The following is a 16,900-nucleotide window of genomic DNA, read 5'->3' on the forward strand; positions in this document are numbered from 1 at the left end:
CACACACACACACACACACACACACACACACATTGAAACCTATCTGCCCTCCTGAAAGGACAAAAAAGTGAAGCCAATGGAATTCGATGCCCATAGATACTCTGTGTCTTTTGATGCTTACTCCTCACTACATCTGTCTTGTGTTTAAGTGAGAACAACCCCTGCATAAAGCACTATCATATCAAAGAGACAAACGACAACCCCAAGCGCTACTATGTGGCAGAGAAGTTTGTGTTTGATTCTATCCCTCTCCTCATCAACTACCACCAGCATAATGGAGGAGGTGAGTCACAGGGGAAGTGCTGAATGGGACCTGCATGGGGGTTTGGAGGACTGGCAGTAAAGGACAAATGCCCAGCCAGGTCTCTTCATGTCCTATAGTTGACCTGAAACAGTGACTTCATAGAGAGTGGCTAAGGAGGTGGTTCAGCAGGTAGGGAATAGGACTTGCCTGCATGAGGCCCTGATACCCAATATCACAGTGCTGCTCTGCATACTCTCTCTTTTCCAAAATAAATAAATAAATAAATAAATAAATAAATGTGCAGTGTCTAATTGCTGGATATACGGATCAAAAAGGATGCAAAAGATTTGATTACATTACATATTGTCCATTAGCAAATTTTGCTGTAGGGGTCCAGATTTTTTCTGTATTAGCTTTATTTATTTATTGGATAAAGGCATCCCAGAAATCAAGAGGGAAAAAGAGAAGGAGAAAGACAGAGAGGCACCTCCAACAATGTTTCACCATTCAAAAAGCTTCCCCCACACACACACACAGGTGGGGACTATAGGCTCAAACCAGGGTCCTTGCACTCAACATGTGCACTCAAGCATATGTGCCACCACCCAGCCCCTGGGTTCCAGATATTTTTTAATTTATTTATTTACTGAATAGAGATAGAGGAAGGGAAGACATAGAAAGGAGGAAGGTGAGGAGGAGGAGGAGAAAGAGAGAACCAGACACATGCAGCACTGTTTCACTAATCATGAAGCTTTTTCCCTGCAGTTGTGGGGCCCTGAACCAAGGCCCTCTTGAGGAAGGGGCATGGTTTGTGACTCAGCTCTGGGCTTTGTTTTCCAGAATAAAATAGATTTCAAGTTGGCTTGCTTTCCTCCTGGGGACTGACCTTGAACCATGGCTCCAGCACAGCTCTACTTACCACCTTTTGCTTTGTCACTCATTCAGGTCTAGTTACTCGACTTCGGTGCCCAGTTTCTTCCTGGAGGCAGAAAGCCCCAGTCACGGCAGGGCTGAGATACGGTGAGTAGCTGTGTGCACTGTTCTCTACTGAGTGAGTGGGGAGTTGTGCAGTGGTAGAGCAATTAGACTCGCATGTAGAAACGACCTACATTCCACCCCAGCACCATGTATACCCAACTGATGGCCTGGTTTCCTTGTGATTTTCCCCCTCTGCCTCATTGATGTATAAAATATTGTTTTTATTTTTAAAGGATTTATAATGATCATTTTACTGTTTTATTTTATTTTGGATAGAGACAGGGAGAAAATGAGAGGGAAAGGGGAGAGGGAGCTAGAAAGAAAGACATCTGAAACACTGCTTCACCCCTCGTGAAGCCTCCCCCCTTGCAGGTGGGAACCAAGAGCTGGAATTTGTATCCTCATACATTATAACATATGCACTCTACTAGGCGTACCACCACCTGACCCTACAAGATTAAGTGTTGTAAATCAATGTTACTTTTAAAAATGCACATGGGGGTGGGTGGTGGCACACATGCTTAAGTGCACATAGTACTATGTGCAAGGACCCATGCAAGGATCATCTGGGTTCAAGCCCCTGCTCCCCACCTGCAATGAGGACATTTCACAAGCAGTGAAGCAGATCTATGTGTGTTTATCTTTCTCTGTCTATCTCCCCCTCTCCTCTCAACTCCTCAAAATAAATAAATAAACAAGCAAGCAAACACATGTGAGGCAATCATATGGAGGAAGGAGGGTGACAGCCATTGAGACTTTACAGCTTCTTGCCTTCTCAGTTGTGTGATTCCACTGCAGTCCCAGCTGTCATACACACATTCACAATGTCACGGTGCATTCTATATTATTACATGGGGGAAAGAGCATGTCTTCAATGATTATTAGCAGGCTTGAGCTTACACCACTGACCATCTTGGAGTTATATTAACAAAAGGCTAAGTTTGTCCAGAGGGGCTATTTTCCTGGTTGTCCTGCCCTCATTTCTATTGTTTGCCACCATGGAAAGCCCCCTCTACCTCTTTCTTTTCAGGGAAGTGGGTGATCTGTCCCTCAGAGCTCACATTTGTGCAGGAGATTGGCAGTGGGCAGTTCGGGCTGGTGCACCTAGGCTATTGGCTCAACAAGGACAAGGTGGCCATCAAAACCATCCAGGAAGGGGCAATGTCAGAGGAGGACTTCATCGAGGAGGCAGAGGTCATGATGTGAGTATGTAGATACTGAATGAGCCGCTGCCCATTTCTGTTGAGTCTGATTGTATTCTTTGTGACTTGGTGGAGCTTGAGGACCTGAGTTCAAGATCCCAGTCCCCACCTGTAAGGGGGAAGCTTTATGAGAAATGAAGTTGCACTTCAGGTGTCTCTCTTCCTCTCTGTCATCCCCCCCATCAAAAAAAGAAAGAAAAGGGGGAAAATGGCCACAAGGAATGGGGACATGCATGGAGCTCCATTGATAGTGGTGGTAATAATACTACTACTACTAGTAGCAATAATATAATAGGCAAGCCCTTCACCATAGTCTATAAGGTCCACTGTTGTCTGGCCCTGTATATTCCTAGTCTCCACTGACCCATGACATCAGCCACACTGGTTTCTGTTTGTCCCTGAGGATGTGACTCAAATGACACATGTCTCTTTGGTTAGGGAAGGAGTGCTTGTTGGGGAGGCAGAGTCTGGATCCTCTCCTGTCCTTTTTTGCCCAGGAAACTCTCCCACCCCAAGCTGGTGCAGCTGTATGGGGTGTGTCTGGAGCAGGCCCCCATCTGCCTGGTGTTTGAATTCATGGAGCATGGCTGTCTGTCAGATTTCCTGCGAAACCAGCGTGGGCTCTTTGCAGCCAGCACACTCCTGGGCATGTGCCTGGATGTGTGTGAGGGCATGGCTTACCTAGAGGAGGCCTGTGTCATCCACAGAGACCTGGTAAGAGAAGCCCACATGTGGGAGGAAGGGGCCAGGCCCACTAAGGTGCAAAGCTCTCCGGTCACACATGTGTGTTGGCAATAACAACCACAGACTCTCTCCTGTTTTCTCTCCATGGCTTCCTCCTCCATCCACTCCAAAAGGTCCTCCCCATAAAGGGACCTCAGCCCAATCCTACCTTTTAAGATGGCTTTCAAAGTGGCTTCCAAGAAACCTCCCTCCTTTACCACTCTGTGTCTCAGCTTCCTTCTATAAAACAAGGACAAAGAACAAATACAATGTTCTCAAGGTGTTACCTGAGATTCAACCAATCACATTGGGGTGATCCTAAAACCACCCTCAAAGTCTCTGGGGCTCAGAAATATTCATTTTAATATGTCCCCTCCCGATGTGATTGTGGGGCAATAAGACTTAGAGTCACTGCCATGTTTCACCACTGAGAGCTTTTCCAATGCAGTTCTAACACTAGTTAGGGACCAGGATCCTGCTATAGAGTATTATTTTAAGAGGACTGGTAAACTTAAGCTATCTTAGTTTAGCCCATGGGCAGGCCTTTTCACAGACCAACCCTGTGTTAGCTCTTCATGTTACATCAGATTGCATTAGGGCATATTGCTGGCTACCATGAAGTTCTGTTCTCCTGAGGGCCACAGCAACAAAGATAGACAAGATTTACTCATTCTGAGAGAAGCTCTTACACATTCAACTTTCGAGTTAATTTCAGTAAGGCACTTGGAAAATCTTAATTAACGTTTACACAGCTCCAAGCTGCCCTTGTGCAACAGCACAGAAAGAAAGAAAAAAAAAAAGCCAAGGGCTGTGATTATCAAAGACACCTTAATTACTGATTACCCACCAATAGTTTCCTTCCCCCTCTGCTTGCCTCTCTCCTCTCTCAGGCTGCCAGGAACTGTTTAGTGGGAGAAAATCAAGTCATCAAAGTGTCTGACTTTGGGATGACCAGGTAAGGTGGGGTTGTGGTACTAGCTAAGTATCAGGCATTGGATTCAGGCTTCCAGAACATTCCAGAAACATCCTCTCTCCACTCTGCCCAGGTTTGTCCTGGATGATCAGTACACCAGTTCCACAGGCACCAAATTCCCAGTGAAGTGGGCATCCCCAGAAGTCTTCTCTTTCAGTCGCTATAGCAGCAAGTCAGACGTGTGGTCATTTGGTGAGTGCCATTCCAAGCAACCTGGGGCTAGGGGACAGTTGTCTTAATTGTCAAATTTAGGCAAACTGATCAGCCTGAAAATCTGGATGGTGGGATCTATGTTTAATAACATGTCTAAAAAAATGTAAAAGGGCCCTCCCTGGTGTAAGTGTTCTTGAATATCTTTGAAACAGAGATCTTAAAGATGAGAGCAGAAATGTAGAGTTCTAGGGACAACATCTGTGGGATCAAAAACTGGAGGAGTCAAAAAATTAGAATGGGAGCTCCTTGAGGGCCAAGATCATGTTTTGTCCAACATGATATGTCTGCACTTAACCACCAGTAAGTGTCTTACTTACTCATTCAATGATTTATTGAGTATCTACTAAAGGCCATGGCCTGATCTAAGTCTTGGAATGCAGTGGTGACAGCATAGGATAGGAAGGAAGTACTTTTGTTCTACTGAGAACTAAATATGAGGGGGGAGGGAGATGACATATAAATCAATGGATATAGGTATAAGGTAAGGTTATGGAGTGTAAGAATTATAAGTAAAGCAAAAAATTATGGGAGGGCTAGAGAGCTAGCATAGTCGTTATGCAAAATAATTTAATACCTGTAGCTCCAAGGTCCCAAGTTCAATCTCTGGAACCACAAGCCAGAACTGAGCAGTGCTTGAACTTGAACCTGGATCCTTGTGCATGATATTGTGTGCCCTCAATCAGGCATGCCACTGCCCTACCTTGATGCAGTATTTTTAAGACTCCAGTTGAATTTATGTTTTTAAAGCTCTTCAATGTATGACTTTGAAAAACAAAAGTCAGAAAATGTGCCAATCCAGAACCTTCATTCTCAAGGGCACTACATTAGCTGTAACTAAATCACAGGAAATTCATCACAAAAGTGCTTTCAACCCCCTGTTTTCCACAGTCCTCACCAGTCCTTATTAGACAACCACTCTATTCATTTTTGAGTGTTTGGGTTTAGGCCTCTGCTACAATTAGTAGCAGCATTTGACTTCAATTTAACAAAGCCTGCGCTTGAAACTTACTCAGCATTAGCAAGTTCAGGTTTTCCTTTCTCTCTCTCTCTCTCTCTCTCCCTCTCTCTCTCTATCCTTCGCTCTTTCTTCCTTATTTACTCTCTTTCTTTCTTTCTTTCCTTCTTTCTCACTGTCCTCCTTTCTTTATAATTGTCACCAGGGTTATCTCTGGGGTTTGGAGCCTACATGATAAATCCACCCTCCCTGCAGCTTTTTTTTCCCTTCTTCTCATCCCTCTTTCCTTCTTCTTCCTCTTCCTCCTTTTCCTCCTCTTTCTTTTTTTTATATTTACTTATTTTTCCTTTTGTTACCCTTTTTTAATTGTTGTAGTTATTGTTGTTGTTATTGATGTCATCATTGTTGGATAGGACAGAAAGAAATGGAGAGAGGAAGGGAAGACATAGAGGGGGAGAGAAAGATAGACACCTGCAGACCTGCTTCACCACCTGTGAAGTGACTCCCCTGCAGGTGGGGAGCCAGGGCTCGAACCCAGACCTTTGATCCGGTCCTTGCACTTTGTGCCACATGTGCTTAACCCTCTGTGCTACCACCCGACTCCCTCTTTCTTCTTTTTTTTTTTTAATAGAGTCAGAGAGAGGCTGAGAGGGAAGAGAGAATAGAGAAGGAGAAAGAGAAACACCTGCAGCCTTGCTTCACCCCTTGTAAAATTTCCCCTTTGCAGATGGGGACTGGGGCCTTAAACACATATCTTTGTATGCTGGTGATGTGTGCTCTCCCAAGGCTTCACTGCACAGCCCCACACTATTCTTTAGGAATAGGACAGGCCTAATGAGGCCTGGGTATCTTGTACTTGGTAGTACTTGGTGTTGTGCTGGATATTGTATTCCTGGAAATGGGCTCAAACCCTAGTATTAAGGCATTTATGACTTCCAGACAGAGGCTATTTATCTGATAGTTGTGAAGTATGTCCTTATTTCTGCTAAACTTGCCATCCTTACAGGTGTGCTTATGTGGGAAGTTTTCAGTGAAGGTAAAATTCCCTATGAAAACCGGAGCAACTCTGAGGTGGTGGAAGACATTACATCTGGATTCCGGTTGTATAAGCCCCGGCTGGCCTCTCTGCACATCTACCAGGTCATGAATCACTGCTGGAAAGAGGTCAGTAGGGCAAGTAGTTTCAAACTCCTTCAAAGTCGGCCCCTTTCCCTAGAGAAAGGACATTTACTAGAAGATGAGGCAGCAAAGGTGACTAAAAGAGCAGCAAGAAAATAACTTGGGTGAATGGAGGGCAGCAAAATAGCTTACTTGGGTATTGTGCTGCTTTGCCATATGTGCAACCCAGGTTCAAGCCTGAAGGAAAGTTTGGTGCTGTTGTCCATTTCACTGTCTCTTCTGTTTCTCTTTATCTAGAGAGATGGAGAAAGAGAGAGAGAGAGAGAGAGAGAGAGAGAGAGAGAGGAAAGAAGAAGGAGAAGAAGAAGAGAAAAAGAAGAAGAAGAAGAAGGAGGAGGAGGAGGAGGAGGAGGAGAAGGAGAAGAAGAAGAGGCAGAGAGGAAGGGAAGAGATGGAAGGTGAGGCAGAGGAAGGAAAGGAGGGATGGAAAGAGGAATGAAGGAAGGAAGGAAGGAAATATGGAAAGAAGGAAGGAAAGAAGAGCAAGCCAACTAGAGAGAAAGCATTAACAATTCTGCAAAAGACTTTCATGCCTGAGCTTCTGAGATTCCAGGTTCAATCCCCAGCACCACCATCTGCCAGAGCTGAACAATGCTCTGGTCTTTCTCTCTGTATCTTTGTCTGTTCAATTAACAAATTAAATTAAATTTTAAAAATGATTTGTTTTTAAAAAATTTAAAAAGGAAGAAAAGAAGGAAAGAAAAGAGAGAGAAGCTTAGACCCTCTATTAACTAGAGGTCAAGTAACAGTTTTGGGCTTTAGTCTCCCAACACTGCATTACAAGGTGCGCAGGAAAGCAGTTGTTTACAAATCAACTTTGTTCTCCTTTATTTTTAATATTTATGTATTTATTTACTTTGGATAGAAACAGAGAAAGAGGGAGTCGGGCGGTAGCAGTGGGTTAAGCGCATGTGGAGCAAAGCATAAAGACCAGCCTAAGGATCCCAGTTCAAGCCCCCAGCTCCCCACATGCAGGGGAGTCGCTTCACAGGCAGTGAAGCAGATCTGCAGGTGTCTATCTTTCTCTCCCCCGCTCTGTCTTCCCCTCCTCTCTCCATTTCTCTCTGTCCTATCCAACAACAACATCAATAACCACAACAAGGGCAGCAAAAGGGAAAATAAATAAATATTTTTTAAAAATTTAAAAAAAATAAACAGAGAAAGTGAGAGGAGAGAGGGAGATAAGAAGAGAGGGAGAAAGATCTAGAGAAAAAGAAGAGAGGTCAGGAACTTTAACCTGGGTCCTTGTGTACTGTAATATGTGTGCTCTACCAGGTGGGCCACCTCCCGGTCCTTTCAAGTCAGCTTTGAATAGCAGACTCCCATCTTCCAGAAATCTCTGCATATTGGGGATTTTTCAAGATACTCTCACATACTGTCCAGTTCTGAGTTTCCAATACAATGAGCTAGAGAGGTTCCCCATCCCTTAAAGAACTGTCCATGACCTTAAATATTTTTTAATTTATTTTTTTTATTAAAAAGGAAACTGACTAAACCATAGGATAAGAGGGGTACAACTTCACACAATTCCTACCACCAGAACTCTGTATCCTATCCCCTCCCCTGATAGCTTTCCTATTTAACCCTGTGAGAGTATGGAGCCAAGGCATGACCTTAAATATTATTGATTTCCTATGCATTCTCACAAGTCATCCACATGTAGTCAGAGAGGAAGAGGGGCTAAGCCTCTATCAATAGGTCCATATTCTGGGTGGAAAGTTCCTTATCATTATAAAGTCATTAAGCATACACGAAGCCAGTTCTACCAACTCGTGAACTCCTCCTGTGAAAACACTGAAGTGACATAGTTGAAGTTCATTTTATTCACTGAACATTTCAGATCAGTTACTTTGCTCTCTCCCAGACTTCTCAGTCATCACACACTTGGCTACAAATTGTGTCTTAGATATCCTCTGGGGAATTAGGCAAATGTGAATTTTAACCAGAGTTGAAAACTGATGAAAGAGAGTTAATATAAATGAAAACCCTTGAAGGGTAACAAGGTGGAATTGTAAAAGGTTTTGTCTTGGCTTCACTATTTCTTAGCCATTAATTTTAGCCATTTAATTTCTTTTCTTTTTGCTGTTTATTTCTTTATCTCTTAATTCTTTTCACCAGTAAGCGAATCAAATAGTACTTCATCTGTCAGTTTATAGAGCTTCTGTAATCAAAGCAAAGAAACAAACTATAAAGGCATAAACAAGGGCACAAAACAAATCTAGTCGACTCCACAAGAATCAAATACTATAAAATAGTGACCGGTGACATTAGTTTTGTACTTTTGTCTTCTCAACTCTGGTTTCAAATTAATAGGATTTATTATTTAGAAGTTTATGACTTATACACAACCTGAGCAGAATTCTCATGTATTCCCCTCACTTTCCACTAGTTTTACATGAGTGTGTGTATTTGTTAATATTGTAAGCAATCACTGTTGACACAATATTATTACCATTACTATTATTAACTAAAGTGCATTGTGTTAAGGTTCACTATGTTGTACATGTTTGTGAATTTTGATAAATGTGCAGTATTTTGTATCTATCATTGTACTATCAGGCAGAAGTTCCTTTATCCTAAAACACATTGTTCCTTCCTCTTTTTCCCAAACCCTGGCAACTAGAAGCTAGGGATTGCTTTATTGCCCCAGTGATGCCTTTTCCAAAATGCCTAATGGTTGAAGTCACACATATGCAGCCTTTTTTTTTTCCACAGAGCAATATTTAGCTCTGGTTTATGGTGGTGCTAGGGATTGAACCTGGGAACTCAGAGCCTTAGGCATGAAAGACTTTTGGCAAAACCATTATACTGTCTCTCCACCCCAGTAAGCACCCTTTTCACATCATCATCTTTCAGTTATCAATATGTAGCAAACATTTCCTAAGTCTTCAGGACCTAGGAGCTCATTTATTTTTAGTACTTTATAAGGTTCCATTACCTGGATGAACACAGTTTATCCATTCACCTACTGAAGGACAACTTGATTGTTTCCTATTTGGAGCAATTATGTTTAAAGCTGCTAGGAACATTAGTGGGGGGGGGGGGTGTGCACATAAATCTTCACCTCAGCTGAGTAAAAGACCAAGCAGTGTGGTTTCTGGGCCACGCGGTAGCACCATGTTTAGCTTTGTGGGAAACAACCAGGCTTTCATCAAAGTGGTTGTTCCATTGCACATGCGCACTGGCAATGAGTGTTCCCTTTCCTCCACATCCTCATCAACTTCTGGTGTTGTCAGTGTTTGGGATTTTGTCCATTCTCACAGATGTGTCTCCTTGGTATTTTAATTTGCAATTCCCTAAAGCCATGTCCTAGAGCTTCTTCTTATATGTTTCTTTGCCATCAGTTTATCTTCTTTTACCAACACCTAATATAAGATACATTTTCTATATTTGGCTTTATTTAATCTCACAACAGTTTTACAAGATAGATATTATTATTGCACCGGTTTTATGTGACAAAACTGGGATTCAAAAAGGTAGGTTAACCCACTCAGTGTCCTATAGCAAATGATCAGGTCCTGTATTCCAGAAACCTGTTATTAGCAATTAAGTACAAATGTCCTCAGCTACAATACATGCAGAAGCACATTTTAATAGCAGCGGGGAAAGGGGTTCTGGTTTGCTTCAGAATGAACTAGAATTTACAAGTGCAGGAATTCACAGGGCTCTGTTCCTTCTCCTTTAGAAACCAGAAGACCGGCCACCTTTCTCCATACTTCTGTGTCAACTAGCTGAAATGGCAGAGTCAGGACTTTAGTGGAGACCCTACAGGGGGCAGGAACCCCTCCCTTGAAAAGCATTAAAAGCTGTCACTGGTCCCTGAAGCTGCCAGGCAGTCAGGAACCCAGTCACTTGGGAGCTGGGGGCCTGAACAGCAGCCGCAAGTTTCTCCCCTCCCTCCAGCCTCTTGTCACCTAGGATGCATCAACCTCCATCTGATGCTTTGGGACAGCCCTTCCTGCACTTTTTCTTAAGAGCAACAGAGAGAAGAGACTTCAAGAAACCTACGTTCTCATTCTGTTATTTTAAACACACACCTAAAGTTTGTGATCCAAGAACTTTCCATTTGAACACTCAGGCACACACACACATCCTGGACCTGGAGAGAAGAGGTGCCTGACTCTTTGGCAGTTTGCTGGCAAATAACTTTGCATCAGAAAGAACAAATGAGCAAAGCCTCTGGGAGGCTGCCCACCACAACTTCCTGCCCAGGAAGCCTGAGGTGCAGTTGAGCCCATAGGAGGCTGGATATTCTTAGAAGCAGTCTTATTCTCAAGTTTCACTTATAGAGAATACCTTTCTCCCTGAAGGGGGCACAGGAACTGGGGCAAACAACCTAGGCCCCATAGCTGGTGCTCTGAGTATCTAGAATGGGCCAGGAAGGAGCGTCTTTGGGAGGTTGGGGGACTGATATAATGAAAGGTTTTAATTTGTGACCACTCTGGTGCTCACCCCTGCTACCCAGCAAGGCAGGGCCTTATCCCTCTTGTACATATACCTTCTGTACAGAACATTCCACAGAGGCCCTAGAAGGGAATAGTCACTCCTGAACTGACAATTGGCCTGGGGGAGTGAGTCCAAGCTCTGGACAGTTCCACTTTCATCAGAAGGGACACAGAGGCATGTTGATAGGTATGTTTTTGTAGAGAAATTGAAGTTTATTAAACCCTGAGAGTCCTGTGAAGTATAAGAGAGACATCCAGATCCCAGAAACCTAGGAGAGGAGCCAAGGACCTTCTAGATGGAAAATAGTCAGGCACCTGGTGGGATCCTACTAAGGAGGTCAAGGGCTTCCAGGTACACAGGCAGGCAAAGAGAAAGCCTATGAGGTCTAGGCTTTTCTGGCAGAATCTCAGTTCACCCCAGTCCACACCACCCCTGTGATATTAGGTATATTGTCATTCCCATGATACAAGTAATGGAAGTAAGATTTTTTTCTCCTTCTTCCTTTATCATTTTATGGGGAGGTAATGGTTTATAGTACAGTTTTTGACACATGGGTGCAATTTCTCATCTCCCCATGACAGTTGTCTGGAAAACAGTCTCACCCCTGAGAGAACCAGTGTGGTTCCTTTTCCATCATAATGTGTCAGAAACATAAATCCCACTCCCCCTCAACCCATCCCCTCCCCCTCCTTACTCAGAGTTCTTTGCTTTGATACAACACAACACACCCAGCCCAACTGGAAGTGAGGGTTTAAGAAGTGAAGCCACCTACCTTCAGTGGCAGAGCAAGGAAGTATGGAAGGAGGATTCTAGCACACACCTGACTCCAGGCATTTTCTTGATTCCTATTCAACACTGCCTTCTGTCAAGGGGGAAAAGATTGCAGGGAAATACTGGACCAGAGTGGGGAGGCAGAGAAAGCCATGGCAGCACCAAGGAAGGAGACCCTTTCTTAGAGCATAATGGAGGCAGCATTGCTCCAACTCAAGATGGAAGCTTCCAATTTCACACCAGCAATCTCACCATAGTCAGATCTAATAGCACTGAAGTCATGTGATTAAGGAGTCCTATGGTTCACCCAATCCACTGAAGCCCTTTACAGATGAACTTCAAAGTGGCTGTAAACAAATCTGCAGAAGGAGAAATTTTTCATTGTCATCATCAATCCATTTTTGGTCGACTGCAGTCTTCATGGACACCCTGCGGGAAAGGGAATTCCCAGATGAACAAAAGACTGAATTTTCAAGCAGTGTTAAGACAAAATTCTCAAATAACAGTGAAACTGGCACTTTCTACATAATATGATATTTTCACTAGCTGGAGATTCCGATGCATGGCTTAGTCCAGTAATGATTGTGAAACTGGGAGCCCCAAGCTACAGCTCTCATTCAGAACACAGTCTTGTCCACTGGATTCCAAATTAATCATACTTTTTTACTTTTTTGATCTCTTGGACATTTCCTTTTGAAATCATTAAGTGATTGCTGAAATCACCAATGGAAAATGTTGAGAAGAACTACTCTGATTTAGAAAATTTCCTCTTGTATGGTTTTGTCTAATCTGGGACTTGGCTGACTATATGTCTTGAACCCAGTTCCCTGTGCCCTGCCTGAGAAACAGGCTCCCTTCTCCCCTCCCCCCCCACATTTTGAACATGGTGCCATGTTTCCATAGGGAATTACCATACAGGGGGCTCAGCTGGAACTGCGTTTATAGAATTTGCATTTCATATCTCTTGAGACTTTGTATTTATGTTTGAATTGATTGAATATTTATTAGTGTATGTACAGTCATTGCTAGTGTTCACAGAATATTAGCTGTCTCTAACCCTTTGTGAAAGACACACAGTAAAAGGCTGAGTCTAGCCAAAAAAAAAAAAAAAACACAGCAGTGTGTGCTAGTGATTATGGTATGTATGGCCTGGGTTCTGTCTTTAACCTCATGTCAATCAACAAAATCCCTTAAGTGAAATGGCTACATGGTTTCAAGTCCTACAGGCAAGTCAAGACCAGGTACACAGATCCTTCAACAGCAAATAAACAGCAAGTGCTTCCTGTACACTGTGTTGAGTGCTGCAGAAGCAAAGAAGAAAAAGGCTGCCCTTCCCTTCCAGAAATTATAGCTGTAATATGGGAAGCAGACATGTAAATAGGAAAAAATACAACACAGCAACTGGTGCAATGATCAAAATGTGCCCAAGCCAAAAAGGAGCACAGAACAAGAGATAGAATCTGTCAGGGAAAAAATGATTCCAGGGCAAACTTCCCAGAGCCTTGCTATTCAAAGTGTAGTCCATGGCCCAGCATCAGTAGTGTGGGCAGTTTGTGAAAAATGCAGACTCCTCACTTGTACCCTGAGCCCCACAGAGAGAGTCCACAGGTGCAAGTGAGAATTTGGAAAATATTGTCTGAGGGGATATGCTCCTGACTATTTTGAAGCTAAATTATAGGGTCTTTATAAAAGTATATTTATTCATTTGATAACTGGTGAGAGACAGAATTAGTGAGAGACACCTGCAACACTGCTCCACTGCTCATGAGTCTTCCACCCTGCAGGTGGAAACTGAGGGCTTGAACCCAGGTCCTTTATGTGTGCTTATGTATGTGCTCTACCAGGTGAGCCACCACCAGGGCCCAAATTAGGGTATTTCTTTTTAAGAATGTATGTGGGCAGAATATAAAAAAATATATTCCAGCTAGAGAGGTAAATGTAACAGAAGGTACTGGGAAGTTACTCTCAAGATACCATTCTAGGTTGTATCTATGTGTGATTATGAATACGTGTGAGTGAGCAGTTGTATGAGTGTGAGTGAGTACAGAGACATGTGAGCATTTGTAAGTATATATGTGTGAGAAAGTGTCCTCAGCAAGAGTGAGAGAGACAATAGGGGTAGACAAATTAAGACTAAAGCTGCTGTGAATCCAAGCAAGTATTATATTTCAGTGGAACATACAAGCCACAATGTTATAGACAGAAAAGATGTCCCTGAGCAAGGGAGAAGGTCAAATCTGCTTTTAAAAAACTACTGGAGGGTTGGGGTCTGGCAGTAGTACAGCGGGTTAAGCGCAGATGGTGCAAAGTGCAAGGACTAGTGTAAGTATCTCAATTCAAGTCCCCAGCTCCCCACATGAAGGGGGGGTGGCTTCATAAGCTTTGAAACAGGTCTAAAGGTGTCTATCCTTCTCTCCCTCTCTCTGTCTTCCCCTCCCCTCCCGATTTATCTCTGTCCTATCCAATAACAGCAATAACAACAGGGGCAACAAAATTCATAGTGCAGGCACTGAGCCCCAGCAATAATCCTGGAGGTAAAAAAAAAAAATGTGGAATTGAAGAGACAGTACTATAGTTCTTCAAAAAGTCTCCAAGGTTGTACAAACTATTGTATTTACTATTGACTGTAAAACATTAATCCCCCAATAAAGAAATGAAAAAAAGGCTACTAGGTCCCAGGTTCACTCCCCAACACCACCACTAACAACCATAAGCCAGAGCTGTGCAATGCTCTGATCTCATTCTCTCTCTCTCTCTCTCTCTCTCTCCCTCCCTCTCCCTCTTTCCCTCCCTCCCTTCCTCCCTCCTCCTCCTCTCTCTCTGTATATATGTGTGTGTGTGTGCATGCACGTGCACACACATGCAGATAGATATTTCCTTTTTTGTCTCTCTTTAAAATAAAATAAATATATAAAAATTATTATTATGCAGGGTGGTGAGTGGGACTAAAAACAAAGTTGGTGGAAGAGAAGCCACCTCAGAGCTGTGCCTGCCTTGTTCAGGCCCAGCCACTGCCCATACCTCCTCTGTTGGGCAGGGTAGAGCAGCTCCCTCCCTTTTGGGACCCTGTAAAGTAAAACCAAGGTTTTTGAACTGGGCATGTGTCGAGCTCTCCCTGGGCCTTTCAGGTAACCACATGCCCAAGACACAGCAGGACTGGGGTGCAGTGAGAAAGCCTGTGGCCTCCAAGTTTCCCTGTGTGGCAGTATCCTCCTGATGAACCCTGCTTTAAGGGACCTGGATAGAAAACATCCACAGGGAAACCTGGGAGGTGGTGCAGTGGATAAAGCCTTGTGCTCTCATGTCTCATGCCCTCAGTTTGATCCCTGACATTGCATTTGCTAGAGTGATGCTTTGGTTCTCTCTCTTTTTTTTTTCCTCCTCTTCCCCTGTCTCAGTAATTCTTTTTATTTTATTTATTTATTTTTTTAACTAGAACACTGCTTAGCTCTGGCTTATGGTGGTATGGGGGATTGAACCTGGGATTTCATAGCCTCAGGCATGAGAGTCTCTTTGAATAACCATTGTGCTATCTATCTCCAATAAATACCTCTCTCTTTCTCTCTCTCTCTCTTTCTCTCCCTCTGTCTCTATCTCTCTCTTTCTTCCTTTCACCAAGTTTATCCCTGGGACTCGGTGCCTACATAATAAATCCAACACTCTCAGTATCCATTTATTTACTTATTTTATTATTTTTATTATGATAAAGACAGCGAGAGATAGAGCAAGAGAAGGAAAGAGAAAGAGAGACATCTGCAGCACTGCCTCATCACTTGTGAAGCACTCCCACCCCCTATAGGTGGGGACCAGGGGCTTGAACCTGGGGTCCTTGCAAATGGCATTATCTATGCTTGAGGAGGTATGCCTCCACCTGGCCACAATGCATAAGTCTTTAAAGAAAGGGGATAAATTGACAGCAGTGGGATGAACAGATATGTCTCTCAGAGGCTTCCTACTGAAGATAATATTCTCTAAGCTACCCTAACATACAAGTCCACCCTTTCTGGGAAGTGGCAGACCAAACACACTCACTCTGCAGGGTGAGTAGGGGCTTGTGCAGGGGTAGCCCCAGTGCCCCAGTAAATGGCACCATCTGGTCCAAAGAGAGGACCAGGGTTGATTTCTGGGAGGCATGGTTTTCAATAGTAATATGGCATGTGTGGAAAGGGTGGATAGATTTAATATCTCAAGTTCCCTAACCGTCCATATTATAGTCCTAAACACACTTTTGCTAATATTTATTGTTGGTATGCTTCACATTGGTTTGGTCTCACGCCCCCTGCCTCCAGGAGATTGTGGTTTAGTCTTTGCCTTTTCGTGCTTCTCCCTTCTCCCCGCCCACTGTCCTATGTACTTCCTGAGTTCCTGAAGCTGCGGCCTGAGGAGAAAGATGCAGGACAGATTTGTGTGGTGATTAGATTGGATTAGTTTCTTGAACAGTTCGCTCATGAATAAAGAAATACTGCTTCTCCGCTCAGCCTTGTGTCCCTGTTCCTCTGTCTTCCACCTGTGAAGCTATCCTGGAGAAAACAACATAATGGCGCCTGAACAATTTATCTTAGATTTGCAAAATGATCAAACTCTGATCATTTTGCCCTAAAAAGACAGATCCCCAAAGCCTAACTCTGGCTGGTCTCAACAAGTGATACTCAATACCTAAACAACTGAGAGAAAATCTAAGAACATCAGGTAGAGGGCTACAAAAGTTGGATAAGGACAAGAGACTGGCCCACTTAATAATGGCCTGTTTGGTCAATATCACACCACCTCATCACCTGGGGCCCTAGGTAGGGAATCCTTGGATTCCCATACATATAATGGACCTTGACCTTTAAAGGGTCCCTCTTTCCACTACCACTGGTCACTCCCATAAGGAACAGCACCTTGTGGGCCCTCCCAGGACCTTGGCTCTACCATAAAGCAATGATGGTAGGGATAGCCCCAGTCTCCGAAGGGAGGCTGGGGTTATCCTGCCCTGCCACTCTAAAAACACTGATCTTGAAATGAGTGCAGCCTGCAATGTTCTTCAGATGTGACCATGAGCTACAAGCTCAGACCAATAGGAACTTAAAGGTTACACAGGCTCTGGTGCTAAATAGAAATAGAAATGTGTATTTACATATGGGCCCTGTGGCAGGTGGATGGAGATGCATATTTAATTTTAGCCGCAGAATTTTTTTATAAGAATGGGAGCTACTCCCTGCACTATTCCAACT

At 43.5% G+C, this 16,900-nt stretch overlaps 1 protein-coding gene across 1 annotated transcript in view; it reads left to right on the plus strand.

Annotated features, from left to right (window-relative positions):
• ITK (IL2 inducible T cell kinase) overlaps positions 1–13,008 on the plus strand; it is a 72,656-nt gene extending 59,648 nt beyond the window's left edge. Inside the window, exons 10-17 of the mRNA XM_007528632.2 lie at positions 150–283; positions 1,190–1,264; positions 2,253–2,424; positions 2,922–3,138; positions 4,038–4,102; positions 4,194–4,312; positions 6,295–6,452; positions 10,153–13,008. Coding sequence (XP_007528694.1) covers positions 150–283; positions 1,190–1,264; positions 2,253–2,424; positions 2,922–3,138; positions 4,038–4,102; positions 4,194–4,312; positions 6,295–6,452; positions 10,153–10,224 — 1,012 coding nt within the window. The 3' untranslated portion in view covers positions 10,225–13,008. The remainder of the gene's footprint in view (positions 1–149; positions 284–1,189; positions 1,265–2,252; positions 2,425–2,921; positions 3,139–4,037; positions 4,103–4,193; positions 4,313–6,294; positions 6,453–10,152) is intronic.
• Positions 13,009–16,900: the final 3,892 nt, after the last annotated feature.

This window comes from Erinaceus europaeus, chromosome 9, assembly GCF_950295315.1.
Source record: "Erinaceus europaeus chromosome 9, mEriEur2.1, whole genome shotgun sequence".
Lineage (NCBI taxonomy): Eukaryota > Metazoa > Chordata > Mammalia > Eulipotyphla > Erinaceidae > Erinaceus > Erinaceus europaeus.